General features: G+C 47.3%; 1 protein-coding gene across 2 annotated transcripts in view; it reads left to right on the top strand.

The window, feature by feature from the left end:
* The first annotated feature begins 1530 nt into the window (after positions 1–1530).
* The window catches only part of RFX4 (regulatory factor X4), a 179358-nt gene continuing 156016 nt past the window's right edge, over positions 1531–24872 (top strand). The window contains exon 1 of one of the 2 annotated variants that reach the window (XM_077952579.1): positions 1531–1987. In XM_077952579.1, the coding sequence (XP_077808705.1) occupies positions 1945–1987 (43 nt within the window). In that variant the 5' untranslated portion in view covers positions 1531–1944. 2 annotated transcript variants of the gene reach the window in all.

Here is a 24872-nt window from a genome sequence, read left to right on the forward strand (position 1 = left end):
TCCCGGGCTCTGTCCAGCCGGTACCGCGCGCCGCCCCCTTCCTCCCGCACCGTGACCTTAACTCGGCACGTGCTGGCCCCTCGGGCCCCCCAGCCCCCGTACATTGTCTCACTCAGCTCTGATTGTGGGGAGGGGGACGGACCGGGGGGCGGGGGACGTCTTTCCGAAGGATGGCTGGAAGCAGCGCGCAGCCAGGGGCCGGGGGTTAGAGACCCCCACCCCCGCTCGACGTTAGGGACTCCGCGCTTCCCCGCCCCCGCCGCGGCCGGCCGGCGCTGCCTCTGTCCATGGTCAAAGCACCCGGGGTAATCCGCCTTTCTCTTCCGCCCGCCGGGCCCCATTCATATTCTAATCACAGCGCGGCCGGCCCGCGAACGGCCACTTTATCGGGGCCCGCAGGAGACGCAGCTTGCTCCCCCCGACTTCCACTTCCAGCACCCCCCCGGCCCTTGCCCCCCTCTTTCTGCACTTTCAACTCCGCCGAGGAGGGGGTCCCTGGGAAAACCGCGTCCCCACTTGGACGCCGGGGCTTCTCACAAACTTCGAGGCCGACTGGGGGACGGCGGTGGGGTAGGGAGGGCAGGGGGAGGGCGGAGGAACAGAGACAGACAGACTGACAGAGTTACGGGAAGAGGCGCGGGGGAGGGGGAGGACGGTACAGAGAGACCGAGGGGGATAGAGACAGAGAGGGGCAGAGTCCTAGGGGGAGACAAAGAGAAGTGGAGGCAGGGTCTGGACAGAGACACTTGCAGAGACTATTTCTCCAAGGAAGGAGAAATAGAGGGACAGAGACAGAGGCACAGAGGACGAGAGGGACAGAGAGCTAGAGACAGACAACGGGAGACAGGCGAAGAGAGCGAGATGGAAGGAGAGAAACCGGATGAAGGACCCAGGCCCAGAGGAAGACAGAAAGTTCTGGAGGTGGCGAACCAGCCACTCACCTCCTACCCGCCTAGCGGCCTTCTCACGCTCAGATTGGGGGATGGGATCTTAGGGTTTCAGTTCCCCTTCCCCGCCCTTTCCCCCTCAAGCTCGCCTCACTCCCCCACGCGTGTCTGTGGATCCGCGTGTAAGGGGTCAAGACATATCCCCGCCCGCATTCCCAGGGCCACCACCAGAAATCTAACCCAGGACCAAAATGGGGGGTGGGGGCGCAAGAGAAGGAAGGGAGTGGGGCCCCACTCGTGGTAGCGCAGGCGACTCCCCAGGCTCCAGGAGTTCCCCGCGGCTCCCCACCCCCCGCTCCCCTCCCCGCCTGCCTGTGCTACGCGGGGCCCGATGGCGGGGAAGGGCCGGGAGGGGGAGGGGGCCACATCTAAGCCAATTTTGATTTCGCCTATAATGAGTGCCGGGCGAAGGCTGGAGAAGGCCTCTGGAACTTTAAATAAGAAAAACGTTGCTAATGCTATAATAGAAGGGGGAAGTCGGAGGGCTGGGATTGCGTCGCTCTGAGCCCCCCTTTTCGGAGGCGGCTTTTCTTATTCAAAACAGGCCCACAATGGGCTTCACAGTGCGCCTCGCCACGGCCCCATCTGACGAGCGGCCATTCATCAGGCCGGCTGGCCTATCAATGACATTGCTCCCATCGGGGCTCCTATAAAATGATGCTTTTTCCCATGAAACATCCGCAAACATTTTGACGGGTTTGGCTTTGCCCGGCTGGATTACTGAGTGTCCCCTCGCTCGCTCGCTTTTTCTCTCTCCCCCTTCACCGAGCTCGCTCCCTTCTCACCCTCTCTCTCCTCTTTTCTTCTTTCTCTTTTCTTTCCTCTTCTTTTTCTTTTCTTTTCCTTTCCTTCTTTATCCTTGTGCCCCCTCACACTCTGCGTCTCTCTCTCTCCCCTTCTCCCTCCCTCACTCCCTTCCTCCCTGGGCATCTCTAGCACAGGGGATCCCCAAACATCAGGACTTTTGGGGGGCGCCTGTGCTGTCCATGGGAAGAGCATGCATTGTGGGTTACTGGAGGAACCCGACATGGATTCCACAGGTTAGTGCTACTGATGGGGGGTTGGGGGGATACATTGGGAGGGAAGGAGAAGGGAGAGGGGGAACTTTAGAAAGAAGTTGGGAAAAGTTCAGACGGGTTAACTTGACAGTGGAACCCCAAGGAATAACGGAGAGCTTGCAGAAGTTTTCAATTGGAGGCGATGTGTGTAAGTGGATGAGTGGAAGTATGTATATAAGCGTGTGATTGTGTACGTGTGTGTGTTCGTGCGCGCGCGCGAAGGAGCGCGCTTTCGCTTGCCCTGGACACAAAGTTACGTAAAGATGCGCTGGCTCGCGGCGAGCTCGAGGTGCCACTTGCAGAAACTTTGCCAGCCGACCGCCCCCTCCCGGGCCCGGTCCTCCTCCGGTATGGGGGCCTCGGAATAGCGGTGCGCTCGGGTTCTGGCGGCCAGGGCCGGGAAGCCGAGCGGAACGCCCCGAGGCAGGGGAGGGTGACTGCTTCGCACTGCGCCTGGGAGGTGGGGACCGAAGCTCCGGCTGGTAGAGACGCGCAGCTGGAGGGAGTGGCGGCGGCGAACCCGGTGGTCCTGGGGAATCCACAGAAACGGGAGGTGGGAGTCCTGGGCTGTGGGGGCGGGCTTTTAGCTTTTCTGCCAGGAAGGGGCACCCAACGCCGGGCTCCACTCGGGGGCTGTGACCTTGCTGGAGGGAGGGCAGGACGCAGAATAGCTCGCTAAACTCGGCGTTGGGGTCTGCAAACTGCTCTGCAGTTCAAGAGTTGCTGGGCGTCAGGTTTTGGGGGCGCCGCGGTCCTTAACAACGAAAAAGGGATGCCAAGGAATCTTTCACAACAAAAATGCCCGGTATCTCGGTTCTTCCTCCAGTAGTTTTCGCCACCTCCCACTCCTAGCACCTTTGAAGAACCGTCACACTTCTAGATCTGTTACGCTTCCTAAGTCCCATGCAGGTGGAAGTTCTCTTACAGTTCACCCACCCCCCCAGGCTCATTCTTGCAACCAAGCTATTCTCATTTTGGCCCCGCTGCAGCCTCAGGGTTTCTTGGGGTGATGAGGTCAGGGAGAAGCAGAAATAGGGCAGTGGACGCAGCCTGGGCCGTGGCGAGGTTTGAGAGAATGCCTGCACGCATACGCTGCTGGGCATTGCAGCGCGGAGCAACAAGTGCCTTCCAGCCCCGGCCGTCCCCTAAGCATGCACGTCCCTTCCTTGAGCAAATAAATGCCGCACGAATGTCTCCCCAACTCCACCCCTAGGCAGGCTGGATATGGAAGTGGGGTGGAGGCTGGGATCATGGGGCATTGCCCCAGAAGGTCTTTCCTCAGTCCCTGCAGAAATATTTAAGCCCTCTCCAGGTTTCCGCTGCAGCCCTGGTGGCCCGGACACCGGGCTGCTCTTGCCAGGGGGGATATTCGGTGTTTTAGGGTAGTTGTCGATCTCTGATTCCTAGAGTCAAGGCCCTCCCTGATTGCTCTCCTCTGGGTGGGTGTGAGCCCCCAGGGAGTGGGGAAAGGCTAAGCCCCGAAGTTCTCCTTCCTATACCCGATGACAAACGAAGGCAAGGAGAAGAGTCGCCTGCCCGCGTGCGCCTCCGGACACAGCGGGCCCCGCTGAGGTCTCTGCTGGCGGTAAAGCGGGAGCCCAGAGAAGGAAAAGCGCCTTTTCCACCATTTTTTCATCTCAAGCGCTGCGCCTTCACCACCTCCTGAGAACCCTAACATTAAAAATGCATATCCTTAACAAAATTAAACTCATGTCTGCAGAGTTTGTGGCCAAGTATTTTCGAGCGCCCCACGCAGGGACATAGGGTCTGCCTACATCGCAAACCTGCAGAGTGGCCCAGCTGGGGTTTTTAGCTGCCTCCTCCACCTGACCAGGGCCCCTTGGTACTTCTGGGGAGGACTGTGGGGCTGTGGATACGTGGTGTTTTCTGTTCTGGATGCAACTGGTGGTCGTGGGAGCACCGGGTCCTCTTCACCTCAACTGCAAACACTCCAAAGAGGTTCTGAAACAGAAATCCTTTCCCCATCCACCTCTCCCCCTTTTGTATACCCGAGATATCCCTAGGTCACCACCCTGAACGCAAAATCAAAAGTTTTGGTACACGACAGTGTGAAGAAATGACAAGAGGCGCACCAGGTGACATTTCACTCGGACTTGCAAAACCGACGACGACAAGGGAAGTGCGGCTCGGCGCGGTCCAGTCCAGAAGCCTTCCCTCACCTCCCTTCCAGAGAATTTAATCCAATTAGCTTTTCTTCTGAGTTTCCCTTGTTATGTAAAGGTCCTTTCTCCTTGGCTTGCAGAGACGGGCGCTCCACGGAGCAGTTCAATTCTGCTCCTTTTGTATAAGATCGCGCGCGATCAGAACCAGGATATTGCTGTTATTATTTCATTCCGAAAGGACTGGAACAACCGACTCACAGCAAGTGCTGGGGCGAAGTAGGAAACGTCCAGGATAAGAGAGGCGGGCGAGCTGGGCCACTGTCCCTTGCTCTTAAAAGGAAAATCCCCGCGAAGTGCCTCGGGCCCGGGAGAACAGTTTTGCAGGGGCCAGAGCTCTAGTGGCCTGCTTTGGGGCCACTTCAGCATGACCTGCGGAAACGCGCCCCTTTGTTTCGCACACCGAGCCAGTAATATATTCCTCGAGTTTCCCCAAAATACTCGACAAGTGTGGAGCTAAGACAATGACCCCGTCGGGGGAAGCTGGACAGCCGGCGCGCGCCTCCTGGGCCCTAGGCTCTCTCGCGGCCGAGCCGGACAAGGCAAAGCCCCAGGCTGCGGTGCGCCGCGGTGCTCCTGCAGGAGGCAAAGGCGACAGGCGCGCGCAGGGGCAGTCGAAGCACCTTCTGGCCGGTGCGCGGTTTGCAGTAAGCGCAGGCGCGCGTTCTGCTCGGCCCACGCTACAGCCCCACGCCGCGCAAAAGTGGGTGCTGAGCCCCGCGTGGCCTGCCCTCCCCACGCGGGCCACCGGCAGCTGTGTGTTTGTGTCCGCCGGGTCCAATCTGGGCTTCTCTGCCTGGGAGATCGTTGCTCAGTTACTCAAGTTATCCGGAAATTCCAGAACGATGGGGGAAAGTGGGTAGAATTTTAGACCACCGAGAACTTGTGCAAAGTGGGCCGGGCCGGCTCGGTCGCCTACGCAACAGACGGATCATTTCTTTTAAAACGGGATGGCGCGTTAGAGAGGGCCACTGCCAAGCTGGAGCTGGAAACTTCTGCCTCCATCCACTTTCCGCTTCCATCTCCAGAACCCAGAGCTGAGGCGGCCAAAGTACTCCTGGAGCCGGATTTGAGTTCCCCGGGTCGCATCAGTAGGAGGGCACGCTAGTCTACAGGCCCCCAGCTCAGCACAAATTCTGTCTAAAATTCTACCACCAAATTAATTATATGCCTTTGTGGGCCCGGTGTAGGGATGTCCAGTGGCCTTGGCGCCATGCCCACAAGGCAAAGTGCGTCCTGGAGGGAACAGAGCCCGAGTCTCCTCCATTCTAGATGCCCAGGCACAGCCCTGGGGAAGGAGCCACTGTCTGCGGGCTTGGGAAAGCAAGGAGCCGGAGGTCCGAGCCTTGCTCCGGTGCCCAAACCAGGCAGTCTCGCCCTCCCTGGGCGTGTGTGTGTGCGTGTGTGTGTGCATGCGCGCGGGCGAACGGGGCATGTGCGCCCCCAATTCTGCCACCTGCTAAGCGCGGGCGTCTGGATTTGTCAGCGGGGTCAAGTGAGAACCACACGGTACCAGGGTTCCGGGTCCCCGAGGCTGCAACCCTTGATGGCGCAGACGCTGCACGCAGGCTGGGCCCTCGGAGTCCCGGATTCAGCACGCGACTCCGTGCGGCAGCCTGGGACAGCGCGCTTTCCTACCCGGCCTGCAGGTCCCAGAGACTCGGAAAAGTTTGCAGGGGCCGCCCAGTGCCTCGGGCCTGGGATTTCCAAAGCCGCGCCCGCCCTCCTCCCCAGCGCGTCACCATGGAGACTGCTGGAAGTTTGTGGTAGAAAACAGACCTGGCGCAAAGCAAAATATTATGAGTGCAGTTGGGGTGACTTCAGGGGGGCCGGGGGACCGGAGGGCAGGAGCGGGAGCCAGAGGCAGAGGCTGACAACAAAGGGCCCAGTGCGAGGAAGAGAGAGGAGTTTGCAGGGGCCCTCCCCGCCGCTGTGTGAGTGCTGGACCATCCTGCTTCCCAGAGGCGCCGAGGTCTAATTTCTCTCCAGCAGCTATACCTTTTCTCAGCCCGCCTTGGAGCCCTTGCTCCCTCCCTTCCTCTCCGGATTCTCTTCCAGCCTCCCCCCTCACCCGTCCCGAGGTTAGGCGCCAGCTGGGCAGTGCGCCCGCCTCCCTAAGAGCCACAGGCTCACCAACGTGAAAGGTTCTGGCTTTTCTTCCCCACGACCCGTGGGTCGCCCAGGGTGAGTTTCTCACCCCCTATCTCAAACCCGATCTGAAAGGGTGATGGGTTAGAATAAGGCGGGAACAGAACGAGAAGAGAAGGGAGTGTCTGGCCAGAAATCTTGGGAGTGGGAATGGGTAAAGAGGAGATTCTGATTCCCACCCCCCACCCCCACCCCCACTTTTTACAGTAAGAAAGGCGCTAGGTCGTGATTCCAACTCAGCCACTTGTAATGTGACTTTAGGTTAATCTTCTAGCCTTTCCAAGATTATTTTTAATTGCCTGTAAAATGAAGGGTTAGACAGCTCACAGGCTGGGATTCTCTGACAACGTAGACATTTCCCTCTATTCCTTTGACTTTACTGTAGAATCCAGGAAGCAATATATGGGCTGGTTACCACTATCTGAACTATGACCCACTGCACAATTAGTTAATTTCTCCTCGAACTAATAATACACTATTTTTTGCAAGTCATTTAGGATTTTAAGAGTCAAGAACCATGAACAACTCTTTTAAAAGGCCCAGATGTCCTTTCTCATTGCCCACCTGCAGTGCATTTCTTAATTGTTTGGCCAACTCCCTCCATCCCCAAAGGATTTACTAAAAGACACTAGACTTTATGGGGCTGTATCCAGTGCCAATTTAGGGAACACTGAAATGCTTCTAGATGATGAAGCCAGCATCACAGACCCTCACATATGTTAGACAGGAATGCACATTGGTCAATGTGCTAAAATGCAGCCATCAAAGGAAAATCACTCTACCCTCCACTGCTCAAGGTTTTGGGAAGACGTCTCGTCTCACGCCGAGGCACCCCTCCTGATGACAATCTGGGCAAAGGAGCCCTTCTTCTTTCCCTGAGATTCCATTGCCTCATTTGCAAAAAAATGGATTGGATGTAAAAGTTGATATGGTCTGTTGGGTTGGTGCAAAAGTAATTGCGGGTTTTGCCATTGTGGCAAAAGTGCCACAGTGGTAAAACCCGCAATTACTTTTGCATCAACCTAATGAAATTCTACCTCTCAATGATATGCCTATGTCGTGTTTGTCTTCTCACATCTATGTGAAATCTTCTGGGTGCTTTGTTTATAGAGTAGTTTTACTGACATTGAGCCTCCCAGGCACTCCATGAGCATGGCATTACTGTGAAGCATAGGGTTTTTCTTTCATTTCCAACATTTTAAGACTGATTTTTAAGCCAAGTTGGTCTGTTTGCCTCAGCGTCTTTTGCAAAAAGGCTGAGAAGATATAAAATGATGACATCACAAGCTGGGATGCCAGACACTCAGGTTTCCACTCCACAGGTCCCTGAGAGCCCACCCTATATGTTCTGCAGGTCACTTGGGAAACTCTTCAGCTGCTCCTCTGATGACCCTAAGGCTCTGCAGGATGGAGACGGTGGGAGAAACCCCCAATGTTGTTTTTACCTCTTCCGCTCTATTTTAGATATTTGCAATTTTATTAAGGTTTAGGGGAGAGAGAATGAACTTGAAGAGTTTATTTGGAGGTATCAGGTAAAAGTGAAATTTTATAAAAAGAAGAAAACAAAGAGGCTACTTTGGGTTTTATTCAGTCTCACTTCCTGACTACCTGCTGGGTGGCAGACCCTGAAGTTGAACAAGGTCGCAGTCCCTACTGTCAAGGACTTCAGAATGCATTTAATAAGAGAAGGTATGGACACACTGAGAGTGGTGAGCACTACAAGGAACATAAAAGTTGAGTCATTTTGGAGCCTAGAGGAAAGGATGCTCTCTCTTGCTGAGTACCTACCATGTATCAGCTCTGTAACAGGCACTTTTTCACACATTAGCCAATGAAGCCCTATCACAACTCTGCATAGTCTCTTTTTAGGCTGAAGGAGGGTCTGAAACCTGCCTGAGGTCACAACTGGTACATGGCAGAGCTAGATTGGAGAGCAGACTAGGGAACACTCATGCCTTCTCCCCACCCAGGCCATATCACCTAGACACTGCTGTCATGATATATCAGTGTTTAGTTATGACAATGGCTTTAGGTGGATTTGAATCCCACTTGGTGAGAAGGGAAACAGGTGGATGAGAGTGGAGAATCAGAATGTTGTCTTCCCTGGGCTCCAGAAAAAAACCCCTCTGAAGGAATCCTGTGACTCTGCCTTTGAGGAGGATTTTAAATGGTGGCAGCAATGGGAGGCAGTGTATCACAGCAGTTGAGTAGAGATTTGGGTCACAGACAAATCTTGGCTTTCTTCATTCATGTGTTCATTCATTCATCCAAGAAGACTATGTGTCTCCTATGTGCCCAGCATTCTGCTAGATACTGGGCTTAACAAAAATGTCATCTTTGCTTCTCTAGAGCATAAGTCCCAGACTCACAAATAAGTAAACACAAAAATAGATAATTTCAGTAAGTGATTAGCAGTATGAAGGGGGGAAGAAAAACCTATCTGGAGAAATAAAGACAGAGCATGGTGATGGGGTTGCTGCCTTCAGAGGGTGGCTCTGCCACATAAAGCTGCGAGCATTTGGTCTGGAAGCTTAACGTTGCTGAGCTTCAATTTTCTTATGGGATTGATAAAACCAGCTGATAGAGCTGTAGTGAACATGAAATATGAAAGTGGTAATAGTTAACATACGTTCGATACTTACTACGTCTTCACTTTGCTAAGCATTTTAAGTACATTATCTGTGTAATGCTCACAACAATCCCATTAAGAAGAAACTGTTATTATTAAGAAGAAACTGTTATTATTTACAGTTTAAATAGAAAAACCAACAAGTTAAAGGAAAAATTGAAACTAGAAACGGACATGTTAAATAAGTTTCTGAGCCCCAGGAAGCTGGGCTGGCAAGCTATACCTCGATTGCTTGGGAAGCTTGATCACTCTTATTGTGTGCTCCTAACTTTCCTGAGGCAGGATGCAAGTAGGAGACCTAGCTTTCCATTTGTATTTTAAAAAGCAAATGTTTTAAAAACACTGTGACAGAGAAAGGATATCCAATGGCCAGGCGCTGTGGCTTATGCCTATCATCCCTGCACTTTGGGAGGTGAGGCAGGAGGATCACTTGAGGGCAAGAGTTGGAGACCAGGCTGGGCAACATAGCGACACTCTATCTCTACAAGAAATTTCAAAAATTAGACGGGCATGGTGGTGCATGCCTATAGTCCCAGCTACTCAGGAGGCTGAGATGGGAGGATCACTTGAGCCCAGGAGTTTAAGGCTGTAGTGAGCTCTGATCACACCACCGCACTTCAGCCTAGGTGAGAGTGAGACTCTGTGTCAAAGAAAAAAACAAAAAAGAAAGGAAGGAAGGAAAAGAAAAAAAAAAAAAAGAAAAGAAAAAAGAAAAAGAAAAAAAAGAAAGCCTATCCAAGAGATGAGTAAGTGGCAGAACCAGGATTCGAGTGGAGGGCCCACAGCCCAGCCTGGCTGGCTCTTAGATCTACACTCTTAGTCATGAAGCTGTATTGACTATCTCTTCCTTTTTTTTTTTTTCATTAGGGAGAGGGTGGCAGTGGGAGGAATGCCCAATAACACACATAGCATTTTAGCAAAAGACTTGCTATTTTCTCCCTATATAAAAATGTTAAAAGTCTTTTTGGTTTTTTTGTGACAGAGTCTTGCACTGTCACCCGGGCTGGAGTGCAATGGCTCAATCTCGGCTCACTGCAACCTCTGCCTCCCAGGTTCAAGCAATTCTCCTGCCTCAGCCCCCTGAGTAGCTGAGATTACAGGTGCCCGCCACCGCGCTGGCTGATTTTTTGTATTTTTAGTAGAGACTGGGTTTCACTGTGTTGGCCAGGCTGGTCTCGAACTCCTGACCTCGTGATCCACCTGCCTCAGCTTCCCAAAGTGCTGGGATTACAGGCGTGAGCCACCACATCCAGCTAAAATAATCTTTTGAACTGTAAGGGCAAAATTTATAATTGTTGTTGACAAAAATAGGGACGTAAGTAAATCATTCATACCTTTACTACACATATGAAATGTACTTTCATCTTTTTTTGGATTCACTCAGACTTTGGCTAATATTTGCTTTGTCTCTGAGAAAGTCAAGGCTTCATTCATGCAACAGGAAGAATAATAGAATGAGGCAAAAACAATTAAGTAATATGATAATATATGGAGCCTTTAGGTAACTTAATATATTGCATCTAGAAGTCATTCACAGATATGTGTTAAAATATGGCTTCAGGGGTATATAGTGTGACTTAGTGAAAAGAACATGAGCTTTGCCATCAGACAAGGTTCAAAACCTGTATCAGTTACATTCTTGCTGTGTGATCCAGAGCAAATTATCTTACTTCTCTAAGCCTCAGTTTCCTTCTTTGTGAAAATGTCTACTCACTACCTTCTAGGATGGTTATGAAAATTCAGTAAGATTGTACATGTTAAGTATTTGATTTAATGCCTGAATCCTAAAAGTTGCTCAGTAAATGGCAGATATTATTATTATTATTAACAATAATTATCTGGGCTTCCTACACTTTATCCTAGGTGCCTAGTTGGGAAAGGGGATAAGAATACCAAAAAAAAAAAAAAAAAAAAAAATGTAGACTGTTTTAGAATACCTAGATGTGCTTGTACTGTGTAGATACAACCCCAGTTTTAATGTTTCGATAAGTATTTTTTTTCTGAAGGGTTTAGACCAAAAGACTAATTTTATTTTTATTTTTCCACCTTCCCCACGAAGAAGGCATTTTGTGTGCCCCTGTTTGCCATTATTTCATCCTTGTGTTTTCCAGTCTGTTAAAGGAAGTGGAAAATGTGTCTTTGTCGAGGCAACACCTGTGGGCTTGAATTTAAATCCTGGAAGAGAGATCTATGGCGTACTCAGAGGTGACATATGTTGCACAACCCTGATAGAGGCCCCTCCACAACTCCTGATGCCCTTCCAGTTCTGGAATGTGATGGCCCACATTTTTCATACCTCTTCCTCTTGCCTTCCCCCGACCCCAGCCCCCTCAACCACCCAACCCTCTTATGTTTGCAGGCATCACTGTTTTAAGGATTAAACCATTTTCACACTTGGTTTTCAGGAAGTATAAAACTCAGTTTCAAGTGAGCCATACTCGGGAACTCGTTTTAGCAGGATGCTTAGAGAGTTTGGTTCTTTTGCCTTTCTTGCATTTATATATATATTTTTAATGTAAGGATAAAACATCCATTTGTTCTGTTTTTGTCTTTATAATTTGATGTTTACTAACATTGCAGTTTTTGAGTTCTTGAAATGTTTACCAGAGGGAAAGAGATCATAAAAAGCAGAAAAGAATGAAATGCAGCCGTATTATTTTCAGTTGAATTGAGTCCAAACTGAGGCAACTAGGGCTGGATTGACCTGTGCCGGCAGATTACGGGGTTTATGTGTGTCATATCCCACCCTCAAGGCAGGAATACTTCAAAAGATGTGTACAGTTTCCACTTTTCTGGTTGATTATTCTTCCATAAAATATAAAAACATCATTCTGCCTCCGAGCAATCAATAATTATCAGTAGAGAGGTGAACATGGACACGTTTGATTTGTGTTTTTGCAGTTGCTTTGTTTTCATTTAAAAGAACAATGAGAAAGCCTTTGAAAAGGCTGCCACCCGGTGAAGGTTAGTTAGCACTTCGTGTCCTGTGTGTTTTCCGGCTACCCAGTAATTGTGCTAAAGACTGGTAGTTAGACACAACCTAAGTGAGACTGCTGAATGTAGCAGATATTTATTTAATCCGAATGGAAATTTACCACTTCATAAGCACTGATGTCCTGAATCCATCATGTTGGAGAAAATACAGTATCAGTCAATGCAAGCAAACTAGTCTTTGAACTAAATTTTGAATGGACATTTGGATAATCTAATGAGTGATTAGTGATTGACAATTACACCTCCACGCCAGCATCTAATTTTTGAGACACAAATGCATTTTGTGAATAAAGTGACGTCAGTGCCTTTGTTTTGAATCTTGGCCATCAAATCATCGCAAGTTACATTACACTTTTGAAGAAAGAAGTGTTTCTTGGAATGTTGTGATTATAGAATTTATAATTTTTATTTATTTTTTATTTTTTATTTTTTTATTTTTTTATTTTTTATTTTATTATTATTATTTTTTTTTTTGAGACGCAGTCTCGCTCTGCCGCCCAGGCTGGAGTGCAGTGGCCGGATCTCAGCTCACTGCAGGCTCCGCCTCCCGGGTTCACGCAATTCTCCTGCCTCAGCCTCCCCAGTAGCTGGGACTACAGGCGCCCGCCACCTCGCCCGGCTAGTTTTTTGTATTTTTTTAGTAGAGACGGGGTTTCACCGTGTCAGCCAGGATGGTCTCGATCTCCTGACCTCGTGATCCGCCCGTCTCGGCCTCCCAAAGTGCTGGGATTACAGGCTTGAGCCACCGCGCCCGGCCAGAATTTATAATTTTTAAAAGTGAGCATGAGAGACTTTTTTGAGTTCTGTGTTATCTTTTTCTGAATGTGATTAGTCCAAGTTTGGGGTGTCCATACATGGAACATATTTATAATTTGTATACTGAATCTAAATGCTCATGAATAAGTCAAGTTTCTATTGAAGTTATTAGGATTTTATAAAGTTCTAGAATTGGGTCCATGGCATAAACTCAAACCCATGGTGGAACTGATGGATTATTCTCAACATTTTGCCAAGTTTTCTTCCTGGTGTTCACTTCCACTGCTGATAATAAGTCTAGGGTGAGGGAAGAAGTGGGGTGTCTTTATAAAGTTATTTGCCTCCCCAAAAAGCAAATCAACAAATTTTGTTTCATCCTTAAATGGCTACTAACCGGGCTAAAATTTCTTTTACTTTTATTTCTTTTACTCAGTGACTCCTTTTTCAAAAGCAAAATAATTTCTCCACCAAGCGTTATTGGACATCACAGAAAATAAGTCTGGCTTAGAAAGTTCTGGGAGTTTACAAGGAAGAAAGATTCCAGAGGGCTTGAGGCCCTCAGTTAAAACATTAAAACGTATAAGCATTCGAGAGAAGATTTCTAAAGCGTCGAGCCGTTGTTGTGAGAAAGGCTTTGGTCTCCGTGAACTTTTATTTTCAACTCAGTGGGCAGAGTTTTTTAGGTTTCTGTGGTTTGGGTAGGGGACCTTTTCAGAAATGCCAGGCTTTTAGAAAAAACAGAGCTTTTCTTCTAATCAAGGCTGCGTTTTAAAGTTTGAAAACTTTGGTGTGATGACAAGAATAAATTATTTCTCTGCTACGCTGGGGTTTCCTCTGGGTGCCCAGGCTGCGGGGCATTCTCGCCTCGGCTACCTCACAAGGCACAGCTGCGGAGGCGCTGGGAGTGGGAGTGCGGTCCGTCCAGACCTCGCCCCACATGTACTGGGCAGCCTCGCACCGAGGCGGGCTGAGCCTTGAGCGCTGCTTGGAAAGCCTGCCGAGCTGAGCAGTCCACCGGGGACCTACACAAGGATGCCCCACGGATCCCGTGTTCTGCTAAAAGTTTTTCTTGGCATTGAGAGGGATTTTTTAAAAAGAAATGAAATTGTATATCGGTAGCTGATGATAAACTGAGCATTTTGAGAAGGAAGGGACAAAGAAAGGGAGGAGGACCCGAAGGGAGGATGGGAGGCAAGGAAGAGGCTTCATCAGAATCATTTCTGTAATTGACAGCAGGCTGATTTGGTGAGTTTTTTCAAAATTATTAGTTTCTTTTTTATACAAGTGAGTCCCTTTTGGAAACTGAGTAGCAGATTAATCAAACTTGTAATTTTTTCCAGGCACTGTGTGAATACTTATGCATGTTACTTTATTTAACTTGCATATTGATTCTATGGTGTTATTATCCCCAGTTTACAGATGGGGAAACTGAGATTCAGACAGCCTAGGTAACGATATATCCAGGCCAAACCCCTAGTGTCAAACCAGGATTTGAACACGGATTACTGTGATTCCAAAGCCAGGCTGCTTCCTTGCTTCCTCAGCTCCAGAGCTAGAAGGAAGACCTGAGAGCTGTACATTCTCATTCACCTCCTCTACTGCATAAAGTTCAGGAGGTTCAGTCATTCCCTCATCCTGGTGGGAGACAGCTGCCATTCTTTGGAGTGCACCATCATGGGTGTCAATGGCGACTGGGAGCCACTGGCATTGAGATGTGACTCTAGCAGCAGGCTGCTGAGGATGCCCACGGGCAATCCTCCCCGAGTGGGTGCCTCCATGCAATGTGTGCCTTTCATCTCAAATCATTCTCAGAGCTTCTAAGTTCAACCTGGCACCACCACTAGGCCGGTATCTTCCCATCTGCCAGTTACTTTGGGAAATTTGACATCTTACACACATCATCAAGGGCTCCATGTCTATTTACTTACAGACATGATTTCACTTAGAATAGGTTCAACATAAAAACCTTGCTGTTAAAAGAACAGCACCTTCCATTGTATAGCATGTTGTAGTCTATAATCATGGATAGAATCATTAACAGTGCGGGCTCTGGAATCCAACAGGCTTCCTGAGAATTGGTTTTGCCATGGGCTGGATGTATGAACTCAGCAACTTAGGTAACCTCTCTGAGCCTCAGTTTGCTTTTCAGTAAAATGGCACTATTCAAATACCCACCTCATGGAGTATTGTGAGGATTAAATAAAATAATACGTAAAGGGACCAGCACAGGTCTTGGCACATCATAAAAGCTCAATAAACAAAAGCTGCTTTGAGCACCACTTGCAAGGAGAACCTTGGGGTCCTCTAGTGGCTTCCAAGACCTTTTCCCCCAACCCCCACACACAAAGACCACATAGGATGATATGGTTTGGCTCTGTGTGCCCACCCAAATCTCATCTTGTAGCTCCCATAATTCTCAGGTGTTGTGGGAAGGACCTGGTGGGAGATGAGTGAATCATGGGAGCAGGTCTTTCCCGTGCTGTTCTTGTGATAGTCAATGGGTCTCATGAAATCTGATGGTTTTAAAAACGGGAGTTTCTCTGCACAAGCTCTCTCTTTGCCTGCTGCCATCCACGTAAGATGTGATTTGCTCCTCCTTGCCTTCCACCATTATTGTGAGGCCTCCCAGCCACATGGAACTGTGACGTGAGTCCAATCAAACCTCTTTCTTTTGTAAATTGCCCAGTCTCGGGTATGTCTTTATCAGCAGCATGAAATTGTACTAATACATAGGAAAAGAAAACAAAATTTTATAGAATTTGTTCTTCCACTGTGTTCAGTCTTTTGAGGCAATATCTCATAAACCTGTGACTTGGAATGATCATTCATTCCCATTGTACACCTGGGAAAACCAGTAAGATTCAGTCACATGCATTGGTCTGTATGGCAACTGAGGTTTGTTGCTCCAAAGCTGATCCTGCTTTGTTTAAATCAGGCCACCTACATCCCAATTAAAAACTTAAAAAGAAGTGTATTTTTCATTCTGATTTTATGTGGTTATTTGAAGCTTCTTCCTTTGTTTTTCAAGAGTTTCACCTGTGTCATTGTTTTCTGTGTTTAGCACAGTGCATAGCATCTGCTAGAGTGGCTTGCACATAGTTAGTGCTTAATAAATGTTTATTTAATATATATATCAAACCGTTTTTAATATTGCAAAGGATTCCGCATCTCTTTCCTTACTTTCTAGGAAGCCTGGCCCCAAGGGCCCCTGCAAACTTGTTTGTGCCTGATAAATTACAGATTAACTAACACTCTTTGGATCCCCTACTATGTGCTAGGCATGGTGTTAGTGCTTCATTCATTCATTTCTTTCCCTCCCTCCTTTCTGTCCTTTCCTCCACTTCTATTGATCTGCTATTCTGGGCCAAGCACTGTCCTAAATACAGCAAATAGTGAGTGAATAAAATACAATCAGCACTTAAGGAGCTTATATTATTTCTTCTAATCCTCATAATAACCTCATGGGATAGTTTTTTTATTTAATAGGAAGGAAATTGAGGCCCACAAGGTTAAGTAATTTGCCTAGGGTTGCAGAGCTTACTTAGTCAATTGTTTAAGGGGAGGATTAGAATTAGTGTCTTTCTGGCTTCCAAGGCCAAGTTCTTTTAATTGTATTGGGAGATCCAAGAATCAAACAGGAAAGGTGATTTCAGGTACAGACTAAGGTGGGATGCCTTAGAGGTGGGCATGATACATTAGCTAAGACATATAATGCTTATCATGTAGGCACCTGATGTGCCTTATTCACTCAATTCTTATATAAACTCTGTGAGCTGTTACTGATATTACTCCACTTTGCAGATGAAGAACCCAAGGCTCAAGGAGGTTGAGTCACTTGCCTTAAGGTCACAGAGCAAAGAAGTCAGAATTGAATCTAGCAGTTTGGCTCGTCAGTCCATGGTCTTAACTGTTACACTGACATTAAAAACAATAATAACAAAGCCAGGTGTGCTGGCTGAAGCCTATAATCCCAGTGCTTTGGAAGGCTGAGGCAGGAGGATCACCTGAACCCTGGAATTTGAGGCTGCAGTGAGCTATGATGGTGCCACTGCATTCCAGCCAAGGCAACAGAGCAAGATCCCATCTCTAAAAAAGGTGGTCAGGACTGGGGTGCAAAAAAATAATAAAGAAAAAGAGGAAAAAAGGTGCCTCTGTCAGAAGCAAACTCTTGGGATTATGGTTGTTCCGTGTGGCTAGAACTTGCTCTGGTCCAGAATAAGCATAGTATTCTATGTGCTTTCTGTGCATTTGTTCACTTAAATCTCACACTATTAAAATGAGGTAGGCAGATTATTATTATCCATATTACGCCTAAGGAGACACCGAGGTTTGGAGAAGTTAATTTGCCTTGATTCATTGAACTAGTAAGTATTAAGCCTGAAATTCAGACAATTCATTGGTAATTAGTCACTAATCCCACCTGGTAACTTTTCCTTCTTCTAAGTGACTCTCAGGAAATGATCAAAACAAAGAAAAAATGATATGCACCAAGTCGTTTATTGAAACATTATGGAAAATAGAAACACTTGCTCAATGGAACATTGGTCGTCTTTCAAACAATGATGACTATGAAGACTGTAGTGCCCTAGGAAAAATCTACATAATAGTAGAACATTAAGAGAAAAACGAATAGAAATGCTATGTTTGCTGGAGTTACAGTTCTCTTACGTGCGCTTATAGATACGAGACTTGCGACCAATACACACAAAAAAAAGAAAAGAAAGGTAGTTACCAGGTTAGAGTGGTGGGATTGTGGGAAAATATGTTTCTCTTTTCAACATTTTAAAATGTAATTTCTGCAATAAACTTACAGGAAAGATAAAGGCATTTTGCCTACGAGAAGGATGTTTTGGTGGCTTACCTCAAAAGTTCAGGCTGGGTTAAAATCTATTCAGCTTCTGTAGCCAGGGGTGCCTGGCTCCTGAGGTTTTGGGAGAATCCACATCCCCAAACAGAGCAGGAGAGGTAAAAATAAAATAAAAACCCAAAACTGGAAAAGGCAATGATGTCAAGGATGGGATAATATCAGATGCCATGCAGAGCAAGTAACCTTGGCCTCAATGATTCTTTTCCTAATTTTATATTTTAATAATATTGTTATAGTAGAAATAGAAACAAAGAAAAAAGTCTGCTAACATTAAGTAGTAGTAGGTACACCCTTCTGCAGAAGTTGAGGGAAAATGAAATTTTTACAACCTGGTTATGCAATAATGTACATGAATGCTAGTGTTCCCAGGGATATTTTCAGAGCCGAGATCTGCTTTTACACTGAATTTATCTTCGACAGGAGATGGCACTGAACACCTTAGGTTGAATTTTCTCTAGTGTCTGAAGACTCTTGGTGAGTTCATGATCTCTGAACAAACGGCATTGGTGTATCATTGGGAGTTCCCTCGTTCTTTTCTTTTTTCTTGTACATTGCAGATAATGACCCCTTAGTTAATTTCCTTGCCTGCTTTAGAGTTTTACATACTGAGTTTCCCTAAAGAGGGAAAGGGTAGCCACATTATTGAGCACCTATTGTATGTCTGGTGTTATGTTAGACACAGCTTAGAATTCACAGTGAGACTTTAATGTGCATATAATAATTACCAGTATTATAGCACAGGTGAGTGGTTAGGATCAAGTCAGATTCAAATCCCTGCTCAGCAGCTTAACGACTGCGTGATCTTGGGCAAGTCATCACTGTGATGATGATGACAATGACAATGATGATGATGAAGGTTATGGTGCTTGTGTTGGGAGGCCATATTCCAGGAGAATGATATTAGCGTCATCTCAGGCTCACCTGTGTCCTGTTGTGATTGAGACTCCAGCTGATGAGGAAGAGACACAGAGCCAGTGATCACATGGATTGTCTGGGGAGTGAACACAGTCAACTGGAAAGAATTCCTATATTTTCTCCACAGCATTCTTTTTTTTAAACAAATTACTTCATCCATCCAGTTCAGGTCTTTAAGACATAATGAGTTTCTAGTGGCCTCCTACAGAGGGGGACAAGTAAGTCTTGGTTCGCTTGGCTCGATCCTGGTTTATGCATGTGATCCTGGCAAAATTATTAATGATAGTGCTTTTCAATCTCAAAAGTGTTCAGGTTTGGATGATAAGGGATATGGTCACCCTTACTCCGTGGCCTCCTTTTCTATTCTCTCCCCTCTAAAACATGTTTAGCAGCACCAGATGAAGTTGCCCACAGAACTGCTTTACTTATGCCCCACTCTACTAAAAAACTTTATGAGGTTCCCCACGACCTACTGAATACAGTCCAGACTCCTAACCCAGCACTGAGTACAGAAGCAAGGCTTATGTATGTGCATCCCCTATAGCATATCGTAAAGTGCTTATCAAGTAGCATGATCTCAGGAAACACGTATTGATACCTGAATCAATGTGTGTAGTCATGCTCAGGCTGCTTGTCAGTTTCTTGAATGCATCTTTCTTCTGCCTGCTTCAAGAACTTCACACATGCTGTTCCTTCTGCCAGGAAGATGCTTCTTCCCCCTCCACCTGGTTCGTGCCTTCGCATTCTTTAGCTGCCAATTTAATGCTGCTTCCTCCAAGAAGCTTCCTAACTACCCCCAGATTAGACCGAATCCCCCTTTTTTTCTCTCGTGTGGCACTCTTGGCAATTGCATAGCTGTGTGATTATTTATAGTTGTCCACACTAAACTCTAATCTTCCAAAAAGACTGAACTGTCCATTGAGGCTGTGTCCCTCCTGTGTAGTCAGCCCCTGGTGCATGGTACCCCATAAATAGTTGCCAAATGAAGACAGGGATGAATGAATGTGGGCTACCCTTTCTGAGCCAGTGCAGTCCGCGTCACCTATTTAAAGTCCTCCAATAGCTTCTCAGCACACTTGGAATAAATGTGAAGTTCCTAGGAGGGTCTGCAAGTCCCTACATACTTTGGATTCTTCTCAACTTTCTACCTCATTTCCTGCTGCTCTCCCCACCTCTCGCTTCGCCATGCTGGCCTCCTGGCTTCTCCTCACCCACCCAAGGCCACCCAGACCCTTGCACTCCAACATCACCTCATCAGAGAGGCCTTCAGTGTCCCCACTGCCCAAAAAGCACCCCCACCTCTCTTGATCTCCCATTCTATGGCTTTATTTTCTTCATAACACTCACTTTCTGCTGTCTTCTTGCTAATTTGTCTCTGTCTCCACCACAGAATATAAGCTCTCTGAGAGCAGGGACCTTGTCTGCCATGTTCATCACTAGCTGCTCAGAACCTGGCAAACAGTAGGTGCTAAATCAATACTTGGTAAATGAGGGAAGGAGTGAAAGCAGAGGCGGGGCAGGGCCCCTTCCTGGAACCCAGCAGCCCCTGGGGCAGGGCCTGTGGCGTTGCCATGGCAACCCACTGACCTGAGCCACCCCCTGGAGAGGCCACAGCTGCTGGCTTCCTGGGCTTCTCCAAGCTTCTGTGTGTCGCCACTGCCACCGGCAGGGAGCCAGGAGAGAGACAGAAAGGGGCTGAGAGAGAATGATCAAAAGGAGAGCCCACCCTGGTGCGGGAGGCGACAGGACCAGGCCTCGACGGCGCCGTTCCACTGGTAATGACCAGGGCCCAGGGAGAGGAGACTGGGGTGGGCCTGGCACCCCCAGGGGGAACCGGGGCCAGGCCTGCCCTTGGTAGCTGTGAGTGTGGCGTGTCAACTCTTTTGTAGCGTTTCTGGAGCTGCAAGTTCCTAAAATAGGCCCCAGCACAGTGCCCTGAGAGACTGTTGATACAGTGTGAATAACAGCCTCTATTAAATCCCGGTGACACTTTCTAAGTCAGGAGGCGTTTTCTACAGGTATTGCATAAGTCAAGACCTCCGTGTTCTCATCCAGTGCCTCAGGAACAAAACTCAGCGTGTTCACTTCCCCACTGCTTGAACACCACGGCTGGCTCCCAGCTGCCTGCAGGCTTCGTGGCCTGGTGGGCCCGGCGGGCAAGGCCTTTGCAATCTGCTCCTAACGGACTCTTCCACCTGTCTCCCAGCACTGGGAGTCACAGGTCGGCGAACTCTTCACCTTTCCCAGAACCACCAGGCCTTTCACAGCTTTGTGCCTTTGTCCTGAAGGCAGCCCTCCTGCCTGAAATGCCCTGCTTCCCTCCTTGGTCTGGCAGGTGCTGAATCCTTTAAGGACCAGCTGAAATGCCACCCCCTCTGTGAAGCAGCCAGGCTTTCCTCTCCATGGAAGCTCTCCTCTCTATGCCCCACAGCATCTTATTATAATACCAAACACTCCTGGTACCTGCTTGTAGAAGCAGTGTGGGCAGTGTGGGCAGTGTGGGCAGTGAGCACACCCCAGCCTTGGAGTCAGACAGACCTGACCTAGCTCAGCCACCAACTAGCTTCTCTGGGTCTGAGTTTCATTCTTGCAAATCAAAGTTAGTCAAGTCTCCGTTTCAGTTGCTGTGAGCAACAGAGATGAAGCATGTGGAGCGGAGCGACCAGCACTGGAGGTCACTCAATAAATGCCAGACGTCACCATTGGGCATCTGTCCCTGTCACTCAGCTGTGAGTTCCTGGTGGATAGAGACCATGCCTTCCTCACTTTTCTATGGCTCTTAAAGCCAAACACACTAAGTGCTTTACCTTTATAATTCCAGTTAATCTTTGAAGAAATCAGGTAGGTAAGAATTCAGGACGGTTTAGGAACCGTCCCAATGTTACATAACTAGTAAGTGGCCAGGCTGGGATTTGAAATCCAGTCGGATTTGAGCTCCAAACCCCACTTTCTACCAAGCCCATCTCTGTCTTCTCTTTCATGTTGTACCACCTCCCCCTTGATCACTCTGCATCAGCCCCCTGAGCCTTCTTGCCATTCCTCAAACAAGTCAAGCATGATCTTTCCTGGGGTTGGGGGTAACCTTCACCCTTGTGGTCCCCTCTTTCTGAATCTTGGAAAACCTTGCTCCCTCACTAAACTCAGTGTCTGCTCACGGGCTGTTTCTTCCCAGAGGCCTTTCTAGTGGAGAATCCCCGCTCCTCCTCTCTCATTCTCCATTATTTTCTTCCTTTACTTTTCTTTATCACAAGCATCACTACAGCTATGTGCCCAATACTGTACTAGGCTCTTGGGGACAAGGTACTGAACAAGATACACAAGGTCATTAGAATTTACGTGTTAAGGGTGGGAAAAATAAGTGATTTTTTAAAAAGGGAATAAACAACAACAACAACAAAAACCCAGATACTTTTAGGTCTTGAGACGCTAGTCCACAAGAGATATCCTATGTAATGTATGTGTGTCCTGTTGAATAGCTTTTGTTCATCTCTTCTATTTGAACACTGAAGATACTTGATAATTATTTGGAAAATGAATAAATGGATGCACGGATAATCTAAGAGATTCCTGTCAATGTGTCCTATAAACTTCAAGGATTACCTGGCTCTTGATAACCTTCTTAATAGGCCCTCTCTGCCAGGTCAATATGAGTTTGTGAAGCACCACTCTGAACCTTGAACTGCCTTGGATGTGCCATGTCCCTGATGCGGCTACTTCTGAGTTATTCTTTGCTGCTGTAAAGAGAATGAAGCCTTGTAGAAAACCTGATAACTATACATGGCTCTCCTCAACCTCATTATATGTACCCAGGAGAATAACTTCACATTGGGGTTTCCAAATCTTCAGTCCAAAGTGAAGAGGCACAAAGATCTTCCTCTAAGGAATGTGGGCTGAACTCCCTGAAAGTGAAAATCCATAGGCATTATCTGCCTCCTCCTTCCTGCCCATAATCCCAGATGAATCAGGGGAAGGGATGCTTCACAGCCCAGGAGCCTCTGCTCACAGCTGTAGGCAAATCCTCTTGGGCACTTGCACAAGCTTGGTCCTTACTAACAGGTCAGATGATTTTTATAGATCAAGAATGAGGCAATTGGGAATAGGAAGTTATCTCAGTAGGAACTGAACTCTCTTTCTCCTATGTCCCATGCAGTCCCCAGAACTCAGTACCAGTATTGCAGCATTGATCACAGTCTGCCTTCCTTTAGAACTTTTGCTTCAAGCCTAACTTTCCATATCTATAATTAGAGATATGAAAACATGACATGTAATGTTGTTCTGGGTCCAATTTAGACAATATATGTGAAAATGGCTTCTATAGTACCTGGCACTCAATAGGAACTTAATTTTTTAGAAAAAACATGTATTTATTGTGCAACATCTATGGAGCCAGGCACAGGGCCAGCCACTGGGTGTGAGATGATGGACAAAAATGACAGGGTCCTGCACTCATGAGCTCAGGGGGTAGCACATGCCTTACTTTCTACTTGGTAACTAGAGGGCAGAAGCCAGTCTTGTTCATGTTTATATCACTACAACTGCTCTCTTTTTTTTTTTTTTTTTTTTGAGATGGAGTCTCACTCTGTCACCCAGGCTGGAGTGCAGTGGTGCAATCTCAGCTCACAGCAATCTCTGCCTTCCAGGTTCAAGCTATTCTCCTGCCTCATCCTCCTGAGTAGCTGGGATTACAGGTGCATGCCACCCACACCCAGCTAATTTTTGTATTTGTAGTAGAGACGGGGTTTCGTCACATTGGCCAGGCTGGTCTTTATCGGCCTGTCTCAGCCTCCCAAAGTGCTGGGATTACAGGCATGAGCCACTGCGCCTGGCCACTACAGCTTCTCTTTAGCACAGCTTCTTGCATCTAGAAGGCACAAAATAAATGTGTGTTGAATTTTGCTTTATTTGGAAAATCGCCTTTGATGTGTTTTACTTTTCCATGCCTATGCGGTTAAAAAAAAAAGAGAGAGAAAATGATTAGGAAATTCTATAGATATGTGGATGTATCTACTTATAAGCTATGCATTCTTTGACATATGTGTCACTGATGTAACACTTACTGAGGCCAGACTACAGGAAAAACTTTATAACAGTACTAGTGGAGAGTCAAAAGAAATAGAATAAAACAGGCTCCATTCTTAAGAGGTTTAAATTCTAAACTGAAGAGGCTTCTGTGTGTGACAAAGGCTGACAAAAAATATGTAAATGAATTTAGCGCATTATATAAGTAGAGTTTTAGCAAAACTTCGAATACAAAGCAGACTGAGAAAAATGCCGCAGAATTGGCACATTGTTCTGAGGACTAAATGGGACATAGGAGGAGAAAGCTCAGTTCACATTTGGAGAGAGCATTGTGATTATGACCTGAGTTTGAATGCTGGTCTTCCTCTTACTAGCCAGATGACTTTGGACGAGTCACTGAATCTCTCTGAGCCTTAGTTTTCTTATCTCTAAAATGGGCCTATTAATAGCACCCACCTCTAGGACTGTAATAAGTATTAAGTATGATGATGTATGTAATGCAGTTATATGATACCTCACCCATAGTGAGAGCTCAATATATACTGAACTTTATTATTATAAAATCACATCACCTACAAATCAATAAGGTGGAAGAACACAGTGTTTCATTCAAAATTCAGTATACATGTCATTCTGCCCAAGTAATTCTTGACCTCTGCAAGACCGAAATCCATTGTTAAAAATAATTTTAAAGTACATAACGTTGACTTCAGCTGACCTAAAGAGAGGCCTTCCAGTCATAGGAAGCTACCTGGCTTATGAGACATGAATTGGAGATGCCACTCCTAAGAGCTCCACTAGGGAAGAAGACAAAGGTCAAAGTGCCCCTGCAGATTCAAGGCCTGTATCTGGTTTGGATATCTCAGAGTGTTGCATCCACATAGTCTGGAATGCAAGACCCTTGAATGCATGAGAACTCCAACTGTCCAGAACAACACAGGTGATGGTTCTTTCACTGTTCACACCATGGTCTGAACCCTCAGAGTCTATCCCAAGTGCCACGTGTTCACATGGACATTGATTAACTAGAAGACACCCAGAAGCAGGTGAACTGGATGGCAAAGAAATGGGAACATTTTTTTCCAAGAAAGAGGTGAAACAATGCAGTTCTTTGATGGGGGTACTTCAACCAGAAATACGGGGAAATGATGGTTATCTTCTCATATCTGCAATGTGCCAGTGAGACCAGACTTATTGTGGGTTGCCCCAGGGAGCACAGTTGGCTACAGGCATAGACTGTTGGGTCAGAGAGATCTGAGTGGGTGCGATGGGTGAGATGTGTTCTCTTTCATTTTCACGGTACCTCCCACCCTCTCCCACTTCTCGTAGCCTTGCTTTCATCTCTCTCCAATGTGGGAT

Source organism: Macaca mulatta, chromosome 11, assembly GCF_049350105.2.
Source record: "Macaca mulatta isolate MMU2019108-1 chromosome 11, T2T-MMU8v2.0, whole genome shotgun sequence".
Taxonomy (NCBI): Eukaryota; Metazoa; Chordata; class Mammalia; order Primates; family Cercopithecidae; genus Macaca; species Macaca mulatta.